This window comes from Prionailurus bengalensis, chromosome X, assembly GCF_016509475.1.
Source record: "Prionailurus bengalensis isolate Pbe53 chromosome X, Fcat_Pben_1.1_paternal_pri, whole genome shotgun sequence".
Lineage (NCBI taxonomy): Eukaryota > Metazoa > Chordata > Mammalia > Carnivora > Felidae > Prionailurus > Prionailurus bengalensis.
This window is the reverse complement of record NC_057361.1, coordinates 70,090,152-70,113,970: the sequence shown is the minus strand read 5'-3', so window position 1 is coordinate 70,113,970 and position 23,819 is coordinate 70,090,152. Positions and strand designations below refer to the sequence as shown.

The 23,819-nt window shown below is 39.1% G+C and overlaps 1 protein-coding gene across 1 annotated transcript in view; it reads left to right on the top strand.

Annotated features, from left to right (window-relative positions):
- The first annotated feature begins 11,258 nt into the window (after positions 1-11,258).
- RPS6KA6 (ribosomal protein S6 kinase A6) overlaps positions 11,259-23,819 on the top strand; it is a 176,109-nt gene continuing 163,548 nt past the window's right edge. The window contains exon 1 of the mRNA XM_043569575.1: positions 11,259-11,606. Coding sequence (XP_043425510.1) covers positions 11,529-11,606 — 78 coding nt within the window. The 5' untranslated portion in view covers positions 11,259-11,528. The remainder of the gene's footprint in view (positions 11,607-23,819) is intronic.

Genomic DNA, 23,819 nt, shown 5'->3' with positions numbered 1-23,819 from the left:
TTCCAGACTTTTTCCTGTGGTTGATTTCAAGCTTCATAGCATTGTGGTCTGAACGTATGCACGGTATAATTTCAATTCTTGTGAACTTATGAAGGGCTGTTTTGTGACCCAGTATATGATCTATCTTGGAGAATGTTCCATGTGCACTCGAGAAGAAAGTATATTCTGTTGCTTTGGGATGCAGAGTTCTAAATAGATCTGTCAAGTCCATCTGATCCAATGTCTCATTCAGGGCCCTTGATTCTTTATTGACCGTGTGTCTAGATATCTATCTATTTCTGTAAGTGGGGTGTTAAAGTCCCCTGCAATTACCACATTCTTATCAATAAGGTTGCTTATGTTTGTGAGTAATTGTTTTATATATTTGGGGGCTCCCATATTTGGCACATAGACATTTATAATTGTTAGCTCTTCCTGATGGATAGACCCTGTGATTATTATATAATGCCCTTCTTCATCTCTTGTTCCAGCCTTTAATTTAAAGTCTAGTTTGTCTGATATAAGTATGGCTACTCCAGCTTTCTTTTGGCTTCCAGTCGCATGATACATAGTTCTCCATCCCCTCACTCTCAATCTAAAGGTGTCCTCAGGTCTAAAATGAGTCTCTTTTAGACAGCAAATAGATGGGTCTTGTTTTTTTATCTATTCTGATACCCTATGTCTTTTGGTTGGCACATTTAATCCATTTACATTCAGTGTTATTATAGAAAGATACGGGTTTAGAGTCATTGTGATGTCTGTATGTTTTATGCTTGTAGTGATGTCTCTGGGACTTTGTCTCACAGGGTCCCCCTTAGGATCTCTTGTAGGGCTGGTTTAGTGGTGACAAATTCCTTCAGTTTTTGTTATTTGGGAAGACCTTTATCCTCTCCTTCTATTCTAAATGACAGACTTGCTGGATAAAGGATTCTTGGCTGCATATTTTTTCTGTCTAGCACACTGAAGATATCGTGCCAATCCTTTCTGGCCTGCCAAGTTTCAAAAGAGAGATCAGTCACGAGTCTTATAGGTCTCCCTTTATATGTGAGGGCACGTTTCCCTTGCTGCTTTCAGAATTTTCTCTTTATCCTTGTATTTTGCCAGTTTCACTATGATATGTCTTGCAGAAGATAGATTCAAGTTACGTCTGAAGGGAGTTCTCTGTGCCTCTTGGATTTCAATGCCTTTTTCCTTCCCCAGTTCAGGGAAGTTCTCAGCTATGATTTCTTCAAGTACCCCTTCAGCACCTTTCCCTCTCTCTTCCTCCTCTGGGATACCAATTATGTGTAGATTATTTCTCTTTAGTGCATCAGTTAGTTCTCTAATTTTCCCCTCATTCTCCTGGATTTTTTAATCTCTTTTTCTCAGCTTCCTTTTTTTCCATAATTTTATCTTCTAGTTCACCTATTCTTTCCTCTGCCTCTTCAATCCGAGCCGTCGTGGTTTCCTTTTTATTTTGCATTTCATTTAAAGCATTTTTCAGCTCCTCGTGACTGTTCCTTAGTCCCTTGATCTCTGTAGCAAGAGATTCTCTGCTGTCCTGTATACTGTTTTCAAGCCCAGCGATTAATTTTATGACTATTATTCTAAATTCACTTTCTATTATATTATTTAAATCCTTTTTGATCAGCTCATTGGCTGTTGTTATTTCCTGGAGATTCTTCTGAGGGGAATTCTTCCGCTTGGTCATTTTGGATAGTCCCTGGAGTGGTGAGGACCTGCAGGGCACTTCCCCTGTGCTGTGGTGTATAACTGGATTGGTGGGTGAGGCCGCAGTCAGACCTGATGTCTGCCTCCAGCCCACCACTGGGGCCACAGTCAGACTGGTGTGTGCCTTCTCTTCCCCTCTCCTAGAGGTGGGATTCACTGTGGGGTGGTGTGGCCTTCTGGGCTACTTGCACACTGCCAGGCTTGTGGTGCTGGGGATCTGGCATATTAGCTGGGGTGGGTCGGCAAGGTGCATTGGGGCAGGAGGGACAGGCTTAGCTCGCTGCTCCTTAGGTGATTCACTTCAGGAGGGGCCCTATGGCAACGGGAGGGAGTCAGACCCGCTGCCGGAGGTTTGGCTCCACAGAAGCACAGAGTTGGGTGTTTGTGCGGAGGGAGTAAGTTCCCTGGCAGGAACTGGTTCCCTTTGGGATTTTGCCTGGGGGATGGGCGAGGGAGGTGGCGCTGGCGAGCGCCTTTGTTCCCCGCCAAGCTGAGCCCTGTTGTCTTGGGGCTCAGCAATTCTCCCTCCCTTTGTCCTCCAGCCTTCCCGCTTTCTGAGCAGAGCTGTTAACTTATGACCTCCCAGATGCTAAGTCGCGCTTGCTGTCGGAACACACTCCGTCCAGCCCCTCCGTCCAGCCCCTCCGCTTTTGCCAGCCAGACTCGGGGACTCTGCTTGGCCGGCAGGCTGCCCCTCCACCCCGGCTCCCTCCCGCCAGTCCATGGAGCGCACACCGCCTCGCTCCACTTCCTACCCTCTTCCGTGGGCCTCTCGTCTGCGCTTGGCTCAGGAGACTCCGTTCTGCTCTCATTTTTTTTAGCATTGAATAGTATTTCATTGTGTGAATGTATCACAATTTACATATCCTTTCACCTACTGAAGGAAATCTTGGTTGCTTTCAAGTTCTGGCAATTATAAATAAAGCTGCTATAAACATCCATGTGCAAGTGGATATAACTTTTCAGTTCCTTTGGGTAAATACATAGGAGTACAATCTCTGGATCAGATGTTTAAGAGTTTAATTTTGTAGGGAACCACCAAACTGTCTTCCAAAGTGGCTATACCATTATGCATCCCCTCCAACTATGAATGAAATTTCCTGTTACCAGAATTTGGTATTGTCAGTGTTGAATATGTTTTCAGGTTTTGTTTGCACATGTTTTATTTAGTAGGTGTTAATTTCTTTTTTTCTTATATTTTTAATTTAATTGGATCCTTTTTATTCTTTTGAAATTACAGAATTATTTATATGTTCTGGGTACAAGGGTTTCATCAGATATGTGATTTCCAAATATTTTCCTTAGTTTTAGCTTACATTTTAATACTCTACATAAGAACTTTTGCAGAGCAAAATATTTCATTTTGTAAATATTTATTATTTTTGAGAGAGAGAGAGAGAGAGAGAGCAAGTGAGGGAGAGGTATAGCGGAAGGGAGACAGAGGATCCAAAGCAGGCTCTGCACTGACAGCAGAGAGACCATTGTGGGGCTCAAACTCACAAACTGCAAGATCATGACCTGAGCTGAAGTTAGATGCTTAATTGACTGAGCCACCCAGGTGCCCTGAGAACAAAATACTTTAATTTTGATGAGACCTACTTTATCAATTCATTGTTCTATGGATCATGGCTTTGGTCTCATATTTAAGAACTCTTCACATAAGACTTGTGATGCCAAGTCACAAAGATTATTTACTGTTTTCTTTTAAAAGTTTCATAGTTTTTAAATTTTATAATAAGGTTCAAATTCAGTTAATTTGCTATTTGCTTTTTGTTTAGTGCATGCAAGCATGTTAGTGGGACAAGGGTATTTCCCTGTTGTCCTGGTTTAGCCTTAGCCTTAGACAAGTTGTGTCCTTGTTTTTCCAGTGTTTTCTCGGTGATACTGACTCTCCTCTACATGGAAGCCAAAGTTTGCCTTATATCTTTGGTGAACATTTGAGGGAATTATTTTTCCCCTTCCCATTGGTAAGAAGCCTCTAATAATCTGAGTCTAAAACACTTTTCTTTCCCTCTCCTAAGAAATAGAGGGATTTTTTTTTCTTTTACCTTCCTTTGAAGCAGTGGGTGTTCACATGTTTCCTGAGAGGCAACTGTGTGTGCTACCCCCACCTCCCAACTACCACCCAGTAACATTTGTGCAGTGTTATTACCTTTCCTGCAACAGTGGCTGTCCTTCTCTCCCAGGCCTGTAATCTTCAGGAAGACTTTATCTAATATTTTTCCCTACCATCTATCTTTCTTATGATCACCAGAAGTAAGTCTGAGGAGGAAAGCCTAAGAGTGGAGGTCAACTTCCTGTGTCTCTGCAACTCCAAGAAACTCTATGATATCATGCTACTCCACATTTGGCTTTAGGCAATTCATTAAATATTTAATTCAATTCTCCTCCTGCTTTAGGGCACCCTATATCTCTTACCCCAGTGCTCTGCTATAGGTGAACCAATTTGTATTCTTTCTGTCCTTGGAAGGCTTGTCTTTGTATTTGGGGCTATTCTGTTGCCCTGTGGCATCAGGTCTCTGAAGTGTTCAAGAAATGTTATGATTTTGCTGCCTATTTTCTTTTTTGTTGTTGTTAGGGTAGAAGTGATGCACTTTCCATCTTCTTGATATCCTAGGTTGAAGTGAAACGTTGGTTAGTATCTTCTTAAATATTCAATTTTCTCAAATAATGTTGAAGGAGAGAATATATGAGTCTCCTTTAGTATTATGCCTCCTTGTATATAGGCCCAGTTATCTGTTCGAGTTCTAAGTTGATTGCAATGTCAATATTTTATTATTTTTAAAAGACTTAAGAATCTCACCTGATTTAATTTATAGTATTTATGTTTTTATTAAGTTTTTTTCTCATTTAAATGTCATATGATAAACAGCAAAGTGTTTATAAGGTATCAAATTAGAGTCAGTTTGAATAGCTATCCATTTAAGTAAGACTTTAACTTATTTTCTTCAAATGGATTAAAATTCATAAGACGGGAAATACCATTGGTCGACCTCCAAGTAAAGGTAGAGTTCTAAAAATAGAACAACTATATGGTTCAGCAATTTCTCTTCAGGATATATATCCAAAGGAAATGAATTTAGTACTTTGAAGAGATATCTGAACTCCCACGTTCACTGCAGAATTATTCACAACAGTCAGAATATGGAAACAGCCTAAGTGTTGATTGGTGAATGGATACAGAAGAAAGTATTTGAAATATTATCTAATTATGAAAAAGAAGGAAATTGTGCTATTTGTAACAACATGGATGAACTTAGAGGGCATTATGCTAAGTGAAATAAATCAGACACAGAAAAAAAAATACTGGATGTTCTCAGTTACATGTAGAATCTAAAAAAGTCTAACACAAAGAAACAGATAGTAGAATGGTGGTTACCAGGGGCAAGGAGGTGGAGGAAATATCAAAGAATACAAAGTTGCAGTTATTTAGGATGAATAAGTCTATAGATCATCTACAGCAATGATGACTATTGTTTTTTTTTTTAGAAAGAGAGAAAGAAAGTGAGAGAGACAGCATGCATGAGCAGGTGGGGTAAGGGGTAGAGGGATGGAAAGAGAGAACCTTTTTTTAAAAAAATATTTATTTATTTTGAAGGGATAGAGAGAGCATGAGCAGCAGAGGGACAGAAAGAGAGGGAAACACAGAATCAGAAGCAGGCTCCAGGCTCTGAGCTGTCAGTACAGAGTCCGATGTGGGGCTTGAACTCACAAATGGTGAGATCATGACCCAAGTAGTGGTCAGACGCCCAACTGACTGAGCCACCCAGGCGCCCTTGGAGAGAGACAATCTTAAGCAGGTTCCACACTCAGCATGGAGCCCAATGCATGGCTCCATCTCATGACCCTGAGATCTTGACCTGAGCGAAAACCATGCTCAGGTCATGGTTTGGATGCTTAACCAACCTTAACCATGCTCAGGTCAGGTTGGTTGGATGCTTAACCAACTGAGCCACCCAGACTTCGCAACTATTGTCAATAATACTATGGTGAATACTGGAAATTTGTTAAGAGAATAGATTTCACAAAAAATGGTAGCTAGGAGGAAATGATATGTTAATTAGCTTGACTACAATAATCCTTTTACTATGTATATGTATATCAAATCATCATATTGTACATGTTAAGCGGGTACAATTTTTTTTATTAAAATAGGTTTTAATCAGGGGCACCTGGGTGGCTCAGTCGGTTGAGTGTCCAACTTCTGCTCAGGTCATGATCTCGCCATTCCCGAGTTCGAGCACCACGTTAGGCTCTATGCCGGCAGCTCAGAGCCTGGAGTCTGTTTCAGATTTTGTATCCCTCTCTCTCTGTCCTTCCCCTGCTATCACTCTATCTCACTCTCTCTCAAAAATAAATAACAATAAGATTTTTTAAAAAATAGGTTTTAATCTAGTTTTAATTAAATTTCCATTTAAATATACTCAAAGATGTAAAAAGCAGAGATGTTAGGTAGAAGCTGTGTTGCCTTCAATAACTTTAAATGGTTATATACATTATATTTTCCTGGTATATATTAAGAAGTTTGTATTACATTCACTTTGAAAACCTGTTGAGACTAGACTTTAGGTCAGTTCAATGAGTAATTTAGGACCTAATGAACTTTGACTCACTAAATTCCGAAAGGAAATAATGACAATGATTTTCAGTTTCAGAATGAAAAAAAAAATTCTTAGTTTGAAAAGTCTTGTTTTATCTACATATATCTGGATCTTGACATAGACCTACTTGGGATTATGGATCTCTCTATTACTCCAGAGTAGTAAAAATATGTACCCCTTTCATCTGATAAGGGTTCCAAATATTACTTAGGAAATTTAAGTAATCCTCCACCCCAGGCACCCCTTATAATGTTTTTAAATGCCTTAATAGGGTTTGTACCTTCTATAGGTTTTCCTTTGAAAAATTAATTTACTTTCCAAGTCTCTATTCATTTGTCATGAGTTCAAAAAGATCTAAAATTTGAATGGATTATTTAGGCTATTTGAACAAAATTACTCTAAAATACCTATGTCTTAATTTGGCTAACTATAACTTAAAAAGCAGTGGTTGTCAAAGTACAGTCCCCAAGCCAGCATGATAAGAATCCCTGGGAACTTGGTAGAAATGCAAACACTCAGTTCCCAATCCCAATTTACTGAATCAGAAACATTAGTGTTCGGAAATCTATGTTTTGACAAATCACTGCAGAAAATTCTGATGCACACTTATCAGTGACTTAGAGTATGATGCTAATAAGACCATGACTATAAATCTAAAATTATCTGGTTCAATTTAATGTAAATTCTGTAGAAACCTTAAATGTAGAACCTTAAATACTGAGAGAACCCAGTAAGCAGGTGTGGATGGTTCCAGGGAAACTTTTTATCATTACCTCAGTCATGGGAACTCTAATCACATGTTTTATTGTAGGTAACAACAGTTTTGCAAATTATATGCAAAAGACATTCTGAAACTAGTTAAATTGGTGGTTGCACACATTTATATATTTTAATTGCTTTACAGATTTATGAGTATGTTTGAAGTTTGAACGGGGTAACATAGCTATTTCCCAAATTCTTTTTTCATTTATTATTTATTTTGAGAGGGGGGAAAGGGCAGAGAGAGGGGGAGAGGATCCCAAGTAGGCTTCTCACTTTCAGCATGAAGCACTATGTAGGGCTTGAACTCATTAGCCATGAGATCATGACCTAAGGCAAAATCAGTTGCTTAACTGACTGAGCCACTCAGGTGACCTAGATATTCCTATATTCTTAACCAGTGGATGGTACACCTTATCTCAGATGGAATTCTCTTCACAAAAGTTTCCAAGATTTGCTAGGGACCCAATGGAAAATTGTGAGTTAGGAAAGAGATGTCAAATAACTTGTCAAATTGGCTAACTCAACTGTTGTGAACAATGCTGTGAAGGATACGGGCAGGCAGATTGCTTTCATATCTGGTGTATTCCTTTGGTTTATAAAAATGTATCGATTTAATCAACTATGGTTGGTTATTATATTTATTTACATCATTCTTGGAATTCATTTCCTGTCATTCTACCATTTTGACATACCCACTAGTAAGATCAACTGTTCTTTTTCCCTGGAAAATAGCATTATAACCAATATGTAGACATGATTCAAAGATATTTAGAAATAAAAAGAAAGTAAAATTTCACTCCTTGTTATTATCCTTATATATAATACAGTAGAACTCCTTTCTAGCAATATACCATTGCTACAATTTAAGGAGTTGAAGCTAAATCATGATATGTAAGTATCTTTCGTAAAAATCCTAGGAGTTAGACTAAAAATGATGGTTACCACTCTTCCTACTCTCTAGCCTTATTAAGGGATTTCCCTTTTCATGCACTATAAACTTTATTGTTCAAACAAGAACAACTATTAAACTATGATCATATTTATCATTTGTTTATTGTTTAATCTCATTAATTTCAACAAAAAGGCAATTATGAGCTCACATTTTACAAGTAAGTGTGAATTGCTCCCCTTTTGAAATTGATTTGTAGGGGTCTCAAAGTTATTTCTTATTTTTAGAGAATGAAAGTTATCTGACACAACTAAGTCATTATTTAAAGATTATAAGTGCAGCATTTGTTAAAAATTAAACACTTAAAACTTCACTGTTTGTGTTGGGCGCCGTTGTGGCTCAGTCAATGTCTGACTTTTGATTTTGGCTCAGATCTTACCGTTCTTGAGTTCAAGCCCCATGTGTGGGTCTGCTTCGGATCCTCTCTCTCTCTCTCTCTCAAAAATAAATAAGCATTAAAAATTCCACGTTTGTGTACATGAATCCATTTTTATATTTTATGTCTGAATACCTCCAAAATAAAATATTTGAATATTTCCCTAATTGTGCTTTTATGTTCTGTGTTGGTTCACCATTTTCCAGCTATTTGGATTATAAACTTTGGAGAATACTGAGATACTATGTGGTTCTTTCTATAATTATACCCCAAGTATGCATGGCTTTGTATATGCTACAGTTTAGAAATCAGAACCACAGTGTAGAATTCGTGGTTGGTCTGTGATCTGCTGATCAAAGGCTCTTGTTTCATATTTTACAACCCTCTAGTGGGGCCAGGAAGTTTTTATCTCCATATGGGTCAGTTAATTTTTATCAGTTAAATTGCATGACCACTTATTTTCACCTCTGACCCTGGTAATCCAATGTATGCCATTTATCACAGGGTAAATGAGTCACTGTGAAGGTTTAAGTGTACTTTTTCCTTAGTCCTGAAAATATTCATAACACATGATCTAATGGTGGTAGAGCCCATCTCATCACCTTTTATGATGAACAATACATTATTTAGAAACTAGATGTAGTGCATCCCAGTTCCAGAGCCACCCAAATATTACTAAATATTGTGTAAACTTTTAATGTTATGCTAGAATGACTGGAGATCCAGAGATACATAGGTATACAGAAAATTTTAGGCTAAAATTTTCCTGAAGACTAAAGTGAAAGCAAGAATCTCTACAATTGAAGCTTGAGTCTTCTTTAATACCTGCCTTTGTGCTTAAATAAAGCTAAAATATTTTTCACCGACAATCTAAGAACCTCTGGGCTAGTCAAAATTGTACATAATAGGTCCTGGTTACTAGTAACTTAAAATCAGAGAATATATCTTTGATATAGTGAATCAACACAGAACAAAGAAGCATTAAACTCTGCAGAGTTAAGTAGTGCCATTCATTTTTATATTAGCCCACAGCTTTAACACAGTGTCTAGATAGAGTATTGTTTGTCCGTCTAACATATTGAGCACCGGCCCTATGCTCTGAATGCAGAGGTTAATAGGTTAATTTACTAACATCAAAATCTCAAAGTTTGTTGGTAAAGAAGGTTAAGGTGTTGAAATAAGGATATGGAAAATATTTTATGGAAGTAAAGAGGAATGGGTGACTCATTTTCCCTAGGGACGAGAGGAAGGAGGGTATGGAGAGGGTAAGGTAATATCAGAGGGGTTTCGCAGAGCAATGGGATATAAGGTTCGACATCAGGCAAAACTATTTTTAATTCTAGAATTTCCATTTAATATCTGTGAGGTCTTGGTAAAAGCAATGAACTTTTCTGGGCTCAATTTCTTAATCTTTAAAATACAGATAATATGTTTTTTGCAAGTTGTTATGAGTGCTAAATGAATTCATGAAGAGCATACGTCTGGAACATAGTGGGCTATCACTAAATAGTTGTTAGTATTGACTACTATTAAAATAAGTTGCTTAGGAAGACTGGGATAGGGAGGATATAATAACACGTGCATGGATTTGACTGGCATTTGAGTCAGGTCAAGCAGTAGTAGGTCTGCTTTTTACTTCCCTAGCACTGCACGCTATGGTGAAATAAATGGAGGGCATAGTTCAGTGTTTTCTTAGAGCACAACACAGTAGCTCTATGTGTAGTAAGTGGGAAAAGGGTGTTAGCATTTTACATTGACCATTAGAAACCTCTTCAAGATATTGAGCTGCCTTGTTGCTATTACCTTTGCTATTTTAAGTCTTTGAAGTGTCAACAGTGGAATAACTTTGTTATTAAGTGTTCTAAAGTGTTTGGATAAGGATCTTGATCATCCCCCGTGTGTGAGACTGTACTTTATATATCTCAGTTATATCACTACCTCCCAGTACAGCGTGTGGCTTAGAGTAGCAAAGGTTTGATTTGAAGAAGATAGGAAAATGATTATTGCTTTCACTACAGGTCCAGTACCTTCTAAGCGGGGTGTGTGTGTGTTGGGGGGGGGGGTGGTGAGGTTAGCTTCGATTACTTTGTTTTCAATACGACAGGTAGAATCCAGTAAGTGGTGTATTTATGTGCATGTGTATGTGAACACTAGAAACACTGCGTGTCATCAATACTGTCATCAATACCAGAGGAAATGCTGTGAGAGGGACAAGAGCAGGGGGTGGAGGAGAAAGGGAGCGCAGGTACACTAATTTATTTTTGATGAATTTTATTTCTGCATCCAGCTTCTAGAAGTCCAATACTGGACTAAAACCCCCGCTGTAGTATTCATCACTATACAAAAATGGATGTGGTTTGGTGTATAGGACACCTACCTGCTTTTGTGAGCCCTGCAAGCAGATATTCCTGGAGTCCTCCCCTGACACTGACTCCTCCAATACTCAGGATCATCTCCCAGTTCCAGCATTCATTTTGGGAATCCTCCCGCCAGCAAGCGAGCCTCATAGACTTGAGAGGGCCTGCTGAGCCTGTGTGAACAGCGACGCGCATGCTCCCTGTAGTGGGCAGGTTTATTGAAGCGTTAGCAGTGGCTTTTACTACTCTTCTCCCGCCTCTACAACCGGCGTGTCCGTCTTCCCTCTTCCCAACCCCAACCACGCTGTCCTCCGTATCCACCCCCTCCTTTCTTTCCCACCCACTCATCACCCCAGGCTGGGGAATCTCCATTGACGTTCGGGTGACGCTACTGTGCTTCCACTGTGGGTAGGTGGGGGTGGTTTCCAAGCGCTGCACAGGTAACGCCACCGCTGCCGCCATATTGACAGAGCTGGGGATGGGGAGGGGGCCCTAGGAAGAGGGGTGGGGGACCGAGTCAACGCCAAGCGACAGTCGCGGCGGCGGCAGTGCTGAGCACCAGTCGAGAGGAGCTCTCCGTGAGGCAGCAGAGTTTTCTTGTCTATTGGGGCAGCTGCCTGCGGCGGCGATCCTCAGCTCGCAGCCTGTGAGCGGACGCTGTAGCGAGGGCAGCGGTGGCTGAAGCAGGGTCTGAGGGTTACGTGGGTGTTGGCGGCGGCAGGCAAGCTCAAACGACGGGATGCGCGGTCGCTCCAGCAGTTGGCAGCTCTTGTTCAAGTGCTCCTGAAGGGGCAATGCTACCGTTCACTCCTCAGGAGGAGCTTTGGAACCAAAAAATGGAGGTGTTCGGAGGCGGCGCAAGCAGCGGCGAGGTTAGTATGGTGGCCGAGGACTGGAGCCAACCCCCTCCTTTCCACAGGACGCTGGCTGGAGGCCTGAGAGAGAAGGGGCATAGGGCTAGGGAGCGGGGTGATCAGGCAAGATCCCTTGAGGCTGCAGGATGGTGAAGCACGCGCTGCCCCAACTGTGCATTCCCTGGAGACGGCGGGCTAGGGCGTGGGGAGCGAGAGCAGCCCGGGCCTGGGCTCCTTCTCAGAAGGAGCTCCTGCTGCACGAACCACGCTGGAGTTGTGACTAAGTTTCCCTTTGCGACCTGAAATGGGACTAGGGAACCCCCCTGGTGCAGCGCCTAGCTCTGTGCATTCCTCTTTCTCTGCTGCGCCGGGTTTGCTGGTTGGGACCACTTTTCGGGGACAGCTGCTGATTCCAGTTAGCTGTAGAACCCCGTGTGCTTTAGGATTCCAGCGCAACAAAAACATACCTAGGTGTCAGACTAACTCTGGGGACCTTTGCTTATAGGGATGTGTGCCTCTTACTTAGGTTGCTGGATTCTCCGTGGCACGTTGTGGTTTTTGTAACAACCCAAGTAGAGATTAACTGGCAGCCAGGTTTCTTTATTTACATTAAGGTGATGTTCTGTGGTCCCCTCAGTTCCACCACCCTCTTCCTCCTGCCCTTCTTTCCCCAAATGATGTCTCTGCCCTGTTAGTCTTTAAAAGAAAACGCAAAGGAAACCCCAGCCCTTATTAAGAGGAATCTTTGGAAGACTACTAGGTTCAACCAGGATATTTTGATTTTTCTCTGTTCTCGCTCTTCTGAAACTGTTCTGGTTGGACTTAGGTCAGCTATGTAGTGAACACTTAGATGTGCACAGGTACTCTGTAAAAGCAGTGTTATTGCTGTTTGTTGGTGTTGTTAGAAGCGGGCAGCATTTAAACACTAAAAATGAGACTTTGGGGATAGAAAATTGGATCATTTTATGATAACTTAATGGATTGGCAGCATAGTACTCCAGTAGAGGCCATAATAGACCTCATAAAAATACGTGAATGCCAAGTATTGATTCACAATAGGATATTTTGAGGTAGCACTGGCAATCGCAGTCCTCCGCATCTCAAGATGCAAATTTGTCTTCAAATACTTGTTCCATCCTTAAAAATACACTTTGGACTGTTCTCTGTTTAACTCGTTCTTTTATCTTTTTCAAATTTCCAACAAATTGGGGTTAAAATTACGTGCAAGGATAACATTTAACAAGAAATGTGTAACAGAAATGAATTCAGGAGTCTAAAGTTGAACCTTCTCCACTATAGTACATATTTTACAAGTAAATTAAGCAGTTCCAAAATGCATTTTAATAGTCTACATCTCTTAAGAACAGGATAAATGAAAAAGGGTTCATTTCTTCTTGGAATTGATTCGTACTTCAAAAATTTTCTAGCAAGACCATTAAAAGGGAGAGGAATTTTATTTTATTCACTAATGTAATCAGTTGACTTATAGTCCCAGGTATCACGTTTATAAAAACAGTTAAATGGTTGTATATAAGGATGGGGTGGGAGATGGAGAGCCTTTTGCATGCCTACTATTTTATTATTTTTGTTACATTTGCATGCAGAACTGTTTTAAATCATAATTACCATATATGGTATTTTTGTTGTTTGCAGTATGTTTTAGGTTATTATAGAGATTTAACAATGGGTCTCTCTAACTCCGCAGTTTGGAAAATACTCAAGTGGAAATTGTTAAACCCTCTGAAGTAAAACAAAAGGTGAAGGTACTGTGGTGAAGATAGCATTTTGCCTCCTTTGTCTAGAACAGTTATGATTTTTTAGATTTAATTCTTCAAGTGACTTAAAAATATTCTAGGTGAAACCTAAGTGCTATATCTGAACAGACCTGTTTAGTATGTAAAAGAGCTTTTTTGTTGTTGTTGTTGTTGTTGTTGTTGTTTATAATAGTGCTCTTTTGATAAGAAGGAAACAATTTTACCTCCCAGACTTTATATTTATTTTAATTTCTTGTTTGTTGATGTTGACTTTAGGAATATTAACCCTTCAGCATGAGCTTTGCAGCCCCAGTCATGATAGTTTTTAGGACTAAGGATGCTTTAATTGTGGAATATGTTTTTTGAAAATGTATTGGAATCCTTAAAGAAAATGTGAGTGAGAATGTGTTAACTTTAATGTCAAAGGAGTTATTTCTGTCAGGTTTTTTTTTGTGTGTTGTATCCTGGTAAAATTAAAGATTATATGCACTATCATATACTGTGGAGTCTTTTTCCGCATCTATCTTTTACTTGTCTTATTTCATGGGCAATTGTTAACCTCTGAATTAACATTCAAAAGTGTGAGGATTGCTTGTTTGAGATTCTGAACATGATTTCCTACAGGAAAAACTTATTAATAGTTACATTTTTAGACCAGTGCACAATAGTGAGGTATAATGATGAAGAACTAACCACTGTTTGTAAAATTGTCCTGTGGGGAAGTGTGTTGGACGTTTTAGATAAGAACTAGCTTGGTTCCAGTGAGAGGTGGAAAATGGGCCTGAAAAGGGCAAATATGGGCTCTGTTGGTTTCTGAGAAGGTTTTTGGGAGAGTGGAAATAGGATAAGCAAGAGGCTTTGGTTGCGAGAGCTCTTACAGTGACTGTCTTAATTAAGTATACTAGGAGTAGGAACTTCAAAGGGCATCACCCTCTAGAAAGCCATAATTTTAGCTCTTGCCTGGATTTTTGTCTGGATGAAGGAAGAGGTGTTACTTGAGGTCTTATGGGTATTGAACACTCCTGGGTAAGGGTCATAAAGAACAGCCTGATTTAGTAAAGTTAACTTTTCATGAGTTAGTGCAATATACATTACAGTGTGCATTTAGTTGGTTGGTTGGTTGGTTGTTTTTGGTGAGACAGTGCTTGCTTCGTGATGGAGGAATTGATTATAGTTTTCAAATTGCATATTATTTTGAAAGTTTATTTATTTAAGTAATCTCTAACCCAGTGTGGGGCTTGAACTCGTCATCCTAAGATCATACAGTGTAATATTATTTTCAGGAGTAGAATTTGGTGATTAAACACTCACATACAGCACCCAGTGCTCATCACAAGTACCCTCCTTAATCCCCATCACCTATTTAACCCATCACCCCACACACCCTACCTCTGGTAACCATCAGTTTGTTTTCTATAGTTAAGAGTCCGTTTTTTGGTTTTCCTGTCTTTTTTTTTCCTCCATATGCATTTGTTTTGTCTCTTAAATCCCACATATGAGTGAAATCAGATGATATTTGCCTTTCTCTAACTTATTTCACTTAGCATAATACTCTCTAGCTCATCCAGGTCCTTGCAAATGGCAAGATTTCATTCTTTTTTATAGCTGAGTAATATTCCATTACATATACCACTTTTATCCATTCATCAGTTGACGGTCATTTGGACTCTTTCCATAAATTGGGTATTGTTGATAATACTTCTGTACATCCCGGTACATGTATCCCTTCTAATCAGTATTTTTGTATCCTTAGGGTAAATACCTAGTAGTGCAATTGCTGAATCTAGGGTAGTTCAATTTTAAAAGTTTTGAGGAACCTCCACATTGATTTCCAGAGTGGCTATACAAGTTTGCATTCCCCCAACAGTGTAAGAGGGTTCCCCTTCCTCTGCAGACTCACCAACACCTGTGGTTTCCTGTGTTGTTAATTTTAGCCATTCTGACTGTTGTGTGGTGATAAATCATTGTAGTTTTGATTTGTATTTCCCTGATGATGTGTGATAATGAGCCTTTGCATGTGGCTGTTGTCCATCTGTCTGACTTCTTTGGAAAAAATGTCTATTCATGTCTTCTGCCTGTTTGTTAATTGGATTCTTTGTTTTTTAGATGTTGAATTTTATAAGTTCTTTATGTATTTTGGATACTAACCCTCTATCAGATACTCCATTTGCAAATATATTCTCCCATTCAGTAGGTTGCCTTTTAGTTTTGTTGATTATTTCCTTTGCTGTGCAGCAGGTTTTTATTTTTATGAAGTCCCAATGTCTTTTTTGTTTTGTTTTGTTTTCCTTGCCTTCAGAGACGTGTCTAGTAAAAAGTTGCTATGGCTGATGTCAAAGAGATTGCGGTCTGTGTTCTCCTCTAGTGTTTTGATGGTTTCCTCTTTCACATTTAGGTCTTTCATCCATTTTGAATTTATTTTTGTGTATTGTGTAAGAAAGTGGTCCGGTTTCAGTCTTTTCATTTTTTGCATGCCTATAGCATTTCCAATGGCATTTGTTGAAGAGCCTTTTTTTCCCCAATTGGATATTCTTTTCTGCTTTGTCAAAGATTAGTTGACTATATAGTTGTGGGTTCATTTCTGGGTTTTCTATTCTATTCCATTATCTAAGTGTCTCTTTTTGTGCCAGTACCATACTCTCTTGATCACTACAGCTTTGTAATATGACTTGAAATCTGGAATTGTGATGCCTCCAGCTTTGCTTTTCTTTTTCAATGTTGCTTTGGCATTTCGTGGTCTTTTATGGTTCTATACAAATTTTAGGATCGTTTGTTCTAGTTCTGTGAAAAATACTGGGGGTATTTTGATAGGGATTGCACTAAATATATAGATTGCATTGGTAATATAGACATTTTAACAATATTTGTTCTTCCAGTCCATGAGCATGGGATGTTTTTCCATTTGTTGTGTTATCTTCAATTTCTTTAATCAGTGTTTTATAGATTTCAGAGTACAGGTCTTTCACTTCTTTGGTTAGGTTTATTCCTAGGTATCTTATTGTTTTTTGTGCAATTGTAAATGGGATTTCTGTATGTTCATTTTGTATCCTGTGACTTTACTAAATTTGTATGTCAGTTCTAGCAGTTTTTTGAGGGGAGTCTTTCAGGTTTTCTATATAAAATATCATGTCATCTACAAATAGTGAAAGTTTGAATTCTTTATTGATTTGGATGCCTTTTATTCCTTTTTGCTGTCTTATTGCTGTGACTAAGACTAGTAGTGCCATGTTAAATAACAGTGGTAAGAGTGGACATCCTTGTATTTTTCCTGACTGAAGAGGAAGAGCTCTCAGTTTTTGCCCATTGAAGATGATATGAAGAGTGCGTTTTTTGTATATGGCCCTTATTATGTTGAGGTATTTTTCCTCTAGCCCTTGTTGAGGGTTTTTGTTATGAATGGATGTTGTACTTTGTCAAATGCTATCATGAATGGATGTTGTACTTTGTCAAATGCTTTTTCTGCATCTATTGCAAAGATCATGTGGTTCTAATCCTTTCTTTTATTAATGTAGTGTCATGTTGATTGATTTGCAAATATTGAACCACCTTGTAGCCCAGGAATAAATCCTACTTGATTGTGGAGAATGATTCTTTTAATGTACTGTTGGATTCAATTCGCTACTATTTTATTGAGAATTTTTGCATCCATGTGCATCAGGGATGTTGACCTGTAGTTCTCTTTTTTAGTGGTGTCTTTGTCTGGTTTTGGTATCAGGGTAATGTTGGCCTGAGAGAATGAATTTGGAAGTTTTTCCTCCATTTCTTGTCTAATCTTTATTATTTCTCTTCTTCTGCTGGCTTTAGGATTCGTTCATTGTTCTTTTTCAAGCTCCCTTAAGTGTAAGGTTAGGTTGTTTATTTGAGATTTTTCTCGCTTCTGGATATAGGCCTGTATTGCTATATACTACCTTCTTATGACTGTTTTTGCTGCATCTGAAAGGTCTTAGACCATTGTTTTTTCATTTTCATTTGTTTTCATGTATTTTTTTTATTTATTCTTTGATTTCCTGGTTGCCCCAACCATTGTTTAGTAGCATGTTCTTCAACCTCTTTGTGTTTGTGGTCTTTCTAATTTTCTTCTAGTTGACATCAAGTTTCATAGTGTTGTGGATAGAAAATATGCATGGTACAATCTAACTCTTTTTGTACTTGTTGGGGCCTAATTTGTGATCTAGTGTGCACTTGAAGATAATGTGCACTTGAAGATAATGTGAATTGTGTTGCTATAGGATAGAGTGTTCTGGATATATCTGTTAAGTCCATCTGGTCCAATGTGCCTTTTAAAAGCATTGTTTCCCTGTTGATTTTATGCTTAGATGATCTGTCCATTGATGTAAGTGGGATGTAAAATCTGCTACTGTTATTATATTATTGTCAATGATTTCCTTTAATTTTATTGTTAATTATTGCATATATTTGGGTGCTTTCCTATTAGGGGCATAAATGTTTACATTTGTTTGATCTTGTTGGATATATGATGATATAGTGCTCTTCATCTCTTGTTACAGTCTTTGGTTTAAAATTTCATTTGTCTGATGTAAGTATTGCTCATCTGACTTTTGACTTTGTTTGCATGATAAATATTTCTTCATCCTCTCACTTTGAATCTGCAGGTACCTTTAGTTCTAAAATGGATTTCTTGTAGGCAGCATATTGATGGGAATTGTTTTTTTTTAATCTGTCTGACACCCTATATTTTTTGATTGGAGCATTTATTCCATTTACATTCAGAGTGATTATTGATAGATATGTATTTAGTGCCATTTTAGTGCCCATTTTGTCATTGTTTCTGCAGATTTTCTGCTTTTTTTTTTCTTGCCTTTGTCACTTCTGGTCTTTCTTTTCCACTCAAAGAGTCCCCTGTAATATGTTTTGCAGTGCCACTTTAGTGGTCATGAACTCCTTTCATTTTTGTGTGTCTGGGAAACTCTTTATCTCTCCTTCTATTGTGAATGATAGCCTTGCTGGATAGAGTATTCTTGGCTGCAGATTTTTCCCATTCAGCACTTTGAATATATCATGCCACTCCCTTCTGGCTTGCCAAGTTTCTGTTGACAGATCTGTAGCTAGCTTTATGGATGTTTCCTTGTAAATTAGGTACTTCTTTTGTCTTGCTGCTTTTAAGATTTTTTATTTTGTGCTATATTTTGCAAATTTAATTACACTGTCTTGGTGTTGTCCTGCTTTTGTTGATTTTGATGAGAATTATCTGTGCCTCCTGTATCTGGATATATGTTTCCTTCCCCATATTAGGGAAGTTTTCACCTTTTATTTCCTCAAATAAATTTTCTTTCCCCTTTTCTTCTTCTAGGACTCCTATAATATGAATGTTATTATGTTTGATGGAGTCACTGAGTTCCCTAATTTTCCTTGTTCCATAATTCTTTCTCTCTTTTGTTGAACTTCATTAATTTGCCATTATTTTTTTCTGTATCACTTATACATTCCTCTTCTTTTTCCAGCCTTGTGTCATTGCATCCAGTGTGTTTGGAACCTCAGTTATTGCGTTTTTCATTTCTGACTGATTTTTTAAACTCTTTTATCTCTGCAGTAAGGACCTCCCCAAAGTCTTCCATTCTTTTCTCAAGTCCAGCGAGTTTCCTTATGATTGTTGCTTTATCTTTATTAAATTTGTTTTTCTAAAGTTTATTTATTTTTGAGGGAGAGAGAGTGAGAGAGAGCAAGCGAGTGAGCAGGGGACAGGCAAAGAGAGAGAGAGAGAGAGAGAGAGAGAGAGAGAGAGAGAATCTCAAGCAGTCTTCATGCTGACATCATGGAACCTGATGCAGGGCTCAATCTCACAAACCATGAGATCATGACCTGAACCAAATCAGGAGTCAGATGCTTAACTGACTGAGCCACTCAGGCAACTCTATGATTATTGCTTTAAATTCTCCATCTGACATATTTCTTATATCTGTTTTGCTTAGATCTTTTGCCATGACCTTATCTTGTTTCATGTGGGATGAATTCCTCCATTTTGGCATTTTTTCTAAGTCTCTGTCTTTTCTTCTGTGTTAGAAAAGCCTGTTATGTTTCCTATTCCTTAGTGTAATGGCTTTCTGCAGAAGAGATCATGCAGTGTTCAGGGCCTGACACTTCAGGGAGTCTCACTGGAATGTGCTGTGTGCATCTGCTGTTGTGTTTTGGCTGCTCTATCCTTCATACCAGTTGTCTGCAGAGGCTCTCCTTGCCTGCAGTGGGCAGTGTTTGGTCCTTGGCTAGAGTGTGGTGAGTTTTAACTAGGTGTGCTTTGGTCTGCTTATTGAATGAAACCTGATGCTATTTCCACTAGAACTGAAGCCTTGCAGAACTGTCCTGTTGGGAGACATGGTGTGGGTGGGAGTTCTGCTGGTCTTCTCAGGAAGAGGCCCAGCATACTGGGACAGAGGCAAACTTCACCTAGAAAGTCCTTACTTGCAGAGTACAGGGGTATGGGACCTGGCATAATCAGGTTAGACAGCCAGTATTGGCACTGTGGTGCAGAAGTTGGTCCTGTTTTTATGCGGAGGAGGAAAATGGGGCTAGCCAGCTCCTTTGTCCCTGAAGTGGGATTTCTGTGCTTGCTGCCATCAGGGAAGCACCCCGGGAAGAGCAAACAGGTTCCCTCCTTTGTGTCCCAGGTGCCTTCCCTGATCACTATCTGCCTCTGGGATGTTTTACTGCCTTCTCTCCAGGAGCAGTGCAGTGCCTTCCAGGTTCTCTCCCAGCCAAGCCTGGAGACTTTCAGAACTCCAGGCTCTAGGGAAGTGATGTGGGCAGCAGCCTGCGCCAGTCCACTGGGAAGGGTTTCGATGTGCTGGATTAACCTGGAAGGGCAGTTGCACCAGAGTGCAGGGATGTGGTACCCAAAACAAACAGACCAGGCAGCCAGTGTTGGGGCTGAGCTGCCCTTGGCAGATGGCTCTGTGTTTATGCTGAGGGGGGAGGGAAATGGAGCATGAGGGTTTCTCTGTCCCTGAAGAGGCTTGCCTGTCAATGTTATCTCTCATGTAGGACATCCAAGAAGAGCCAGTAATCTACCCCTTGTTACCCAGGCATTCCTCAGATCACTGTTTCTATGCTGTCTGCCCATAGATTTGTTTGGCTGCCTCTCCCCAGGAGTAGGGTAGTACCCTCAGGGCTCTATTCCAGCCTAGCCTCAGACCTTTAAAACTCCAGTCTTCAAGCCCTGCTCCTTGCAAAACTCATGAAAATCAGCTCCTCTCGTTTTCCCAGGCAGTGGTTTTGGGGAAGTATTATCTTTATGAGTTCCACTGTGTGCTTCTCTCTCTCTCTTACATTTCTCTGGGACCATGGCTTCCTTCCTCCTACAACACCTGTCATCCATTTCTTCCCCAAACCAAGTCTCTGCACTTCCTACCTTCTTGGATGTGGCTTCTTCTCTCCCTTTTGTTGTGGAGTTTGTTCTATCAGTCTTCAGGTTGATGTCTTTGGTATTCAGAATAATTTGATAGTCATCTAGATGTATTCAAGAGATGGGATGAGATGAGCCTAGGGTCCTCCTGCTATGCCACCATCTTCATTTCTCTAAATGGTACTTTTATATTATTTCTTTATCAATACTGGCTTTGTTTAAAGAAGTTAGTTTAGAAATAAAGTTCACTGATAAAAACAGTTTGGGATTAAAGCCACAGACTTTAAATATTTAACCAGAATGACACCTATATGGCAGATTGAGAAAAATTGCTAGTTTTATTTAATTTAATGAGACCCTATAGTAACAGAGGAAAGAACATGGGTTTAGGAAGCTTATTAATATGGGTTCCATTCTCCCCTCCAACTCATACTAGATGTGTGACCCAACACTTAGTCTCTCTGAGACTAAGTTTCTTCATTTGTAAATGGGAAAAAAAAAATTTCAAGCATTGTTATGTTAAAAAATTCAGTACTGGGTTTAATACACTTATCACAAAAACAACAACAACAAAAAAATGAAAATATCTTTCAGTACCAGAATTAGGGCATATGTCTTTCACAGTGCAATTGTTTCATGGAAGGGGGAAAAAGAAATTCTATCTTATTTAAGCTCTACCAACAAATTTTGTTTGTAATTGTTATGGCAGTATTATGCATATAATACTGTTAGGCAGTATTAAGCCTTTTGATGCTTTGAATTTTTTGTTCAGATGAGGGTATGTAGGAAAGCAACAGAAATGTGTATAGCTGAATTTCTTGGACAAGATAACTCTTGCATTACAAAATGCTTGGAGTTGTTTTAGAGATAGTGAATACAATTTAACATCAAATTAAACCATGACTATTTTTGTTAAAAAGATCTAAGGATAACAAAATAAATAAAAGTTGCTTTGCAAATAGTACATCTCTAATACACAGGGGTTCCCTCTCTTTCCCCGCAATCATCATCATTTTTCTTTCCCCCACCCTTAAACTCTGAATTATTGTCACCTATATTAACTTTGGGATTTGTCTTTCTCTGTATGACTTATTTCACTTAGCATAACACTCTCTGATTCCATCCACATTGCTACAAAAGGCCATATTTCATTCTTTCTCATTGCCAAGTAGTATTCCATTGTATATATATAAACCACAATTTCTTTATCCATTCATCAGTTGATGGACGTTTAGGATCTTTCATAATTTGGCTATTGTTGAAAGTGCTGCTATAAACATACCATATGTTTTCACTCTTATGTGGATTCTGAGAAACTTAACAGAAGACCATGGGGGAGGGGAAGGGAAGAAAAAAGTTAGAGAGGGAGTGAGCCAAACCATAAGAGACTCTTAAAAACTGAGAATAAACTGAGGGTTGATGGGGGTGGGAGGGAGGGGAAAGTGGGTGATGGGCATTGAGGAAAACACCTGTGGGGATGAGCACTGGGTGTTGTATGGAAACCAATTAGACAGTAAATTTCATATTAAAAGATAATAAAATGCTCCATCTTTCTGTCAAAAAGAAAAAAAAAAACCTTTGGGATTTAGATAGCTGTGGTCATAGCCCCCAGCTTTCTCTATTATGAGAAGTTTTTCTTAAGACTTTCATCCTATATCTGAATATTTCATTGAAGTATAGTAATCACTTTTGTAATCACAGATAGGGTGATTCAGGGATAAAATATGAAGTTAGGAGCACTAGGGGGGATAAGAGACAATTCAATTTATTATAACTGGCTAATGAGGTATTTCATTGACATTTCTTTTTTCCCCCCTTTCTGAACTTTTGTCATGGTAGGAATTGGTTCAGTTGATCAAGTGTTTATAGGGTACAAGGCAGTGCAGTACATAGTATTGTAATATGAAATGCCTAAATATATACCACACAAAGTCTTACCCCATTCCCATGGGTTTACATTTGGGTGGGCAAGATAGACATGTATGGAAACTTCTGTTATACAAATCACAAGACCATCAACAATGAGGTGGTTGTGGTAGTGATTTAGGGATAGATCTGGTAATGCCTTGTGAAAGAGGTGGAATTTGAGCAGGGCATTAGAGAGTGGGTAATATTTTCACAGATAGAGATGAACGGAGCATATTTCTGGTGGATCGGGACAGTAGAGGCAAATACATAGGGGTGTTCTTGTAGGAAGAATCTAATACTGCTAGGATATAAGTCTATGATGTGAGAATGAAGATACAGTGTGAGATGAGGTAGGTAATGTACTAAAGGTAGGTTAGTCCCAGTTTTCATGGGGATTTAAAAGGATTTGAGGGTTCAATGTTAATTTATAAAGGGGATATAATAAAGGATGTCAAGGACATGAGTGACATGACTAGATCTATGCTTTGAAAAATAACTGATGGTAGTGTGTAGGATAGATCAGAGTCAGGGAGAGACTGAAGGTGGGGAATAACAGCTAGGAGGCTATTGTATTAGTGGAAGTAATAGTGAGATTTTTGAACTAGGGCAAAAAGGGTAGAAAAGAAGACTTATGGGGAAAGAACTTACAGAGATAAAACAGAAGTTGGCAACTGATTAGAAATAAGAGGGAAGAATGAAAAACAACACTTATTAGGAGTGTTTTGATAGTCCTTAATTTAATACATATTTAATGCATTCCAGCCAATATAAGTGTCTATGTTAGCCACTGGACTAGTACAAAGATAGTAGATCTTTGCAGCATAGGTAGATAGAAAGCTAAAATGAACTTTCCCTTCTCTCATATTGTCTTGAACAAAAGCAGACCACTCTGATGATTTCTTACTGTGCTTAAAATTTTTACTGCTACAGACAAATGCATTTATTTCTTAGCTAAAAAGTTTTTCATGCTTTTTAACATTTATTTATTTTTGAGAGACAGAGATGGAGCACGAATGGGGGAGGGGCAGAGGGGGAGGGAGACACAGAATCCGAGGCTCCAGGCTCTGAGCTGTCAGCACAGAGCCCAATGCAGGGCTGGAACTTAGCAACTGTGAGATCATGACCTGAGCCAAAATCAGATGCCCAACTGACTGATCCACCCAGGCGCCCCTTCATGCTTTTTAAATGGTCTTGGACCTGTAATTCTTGTTT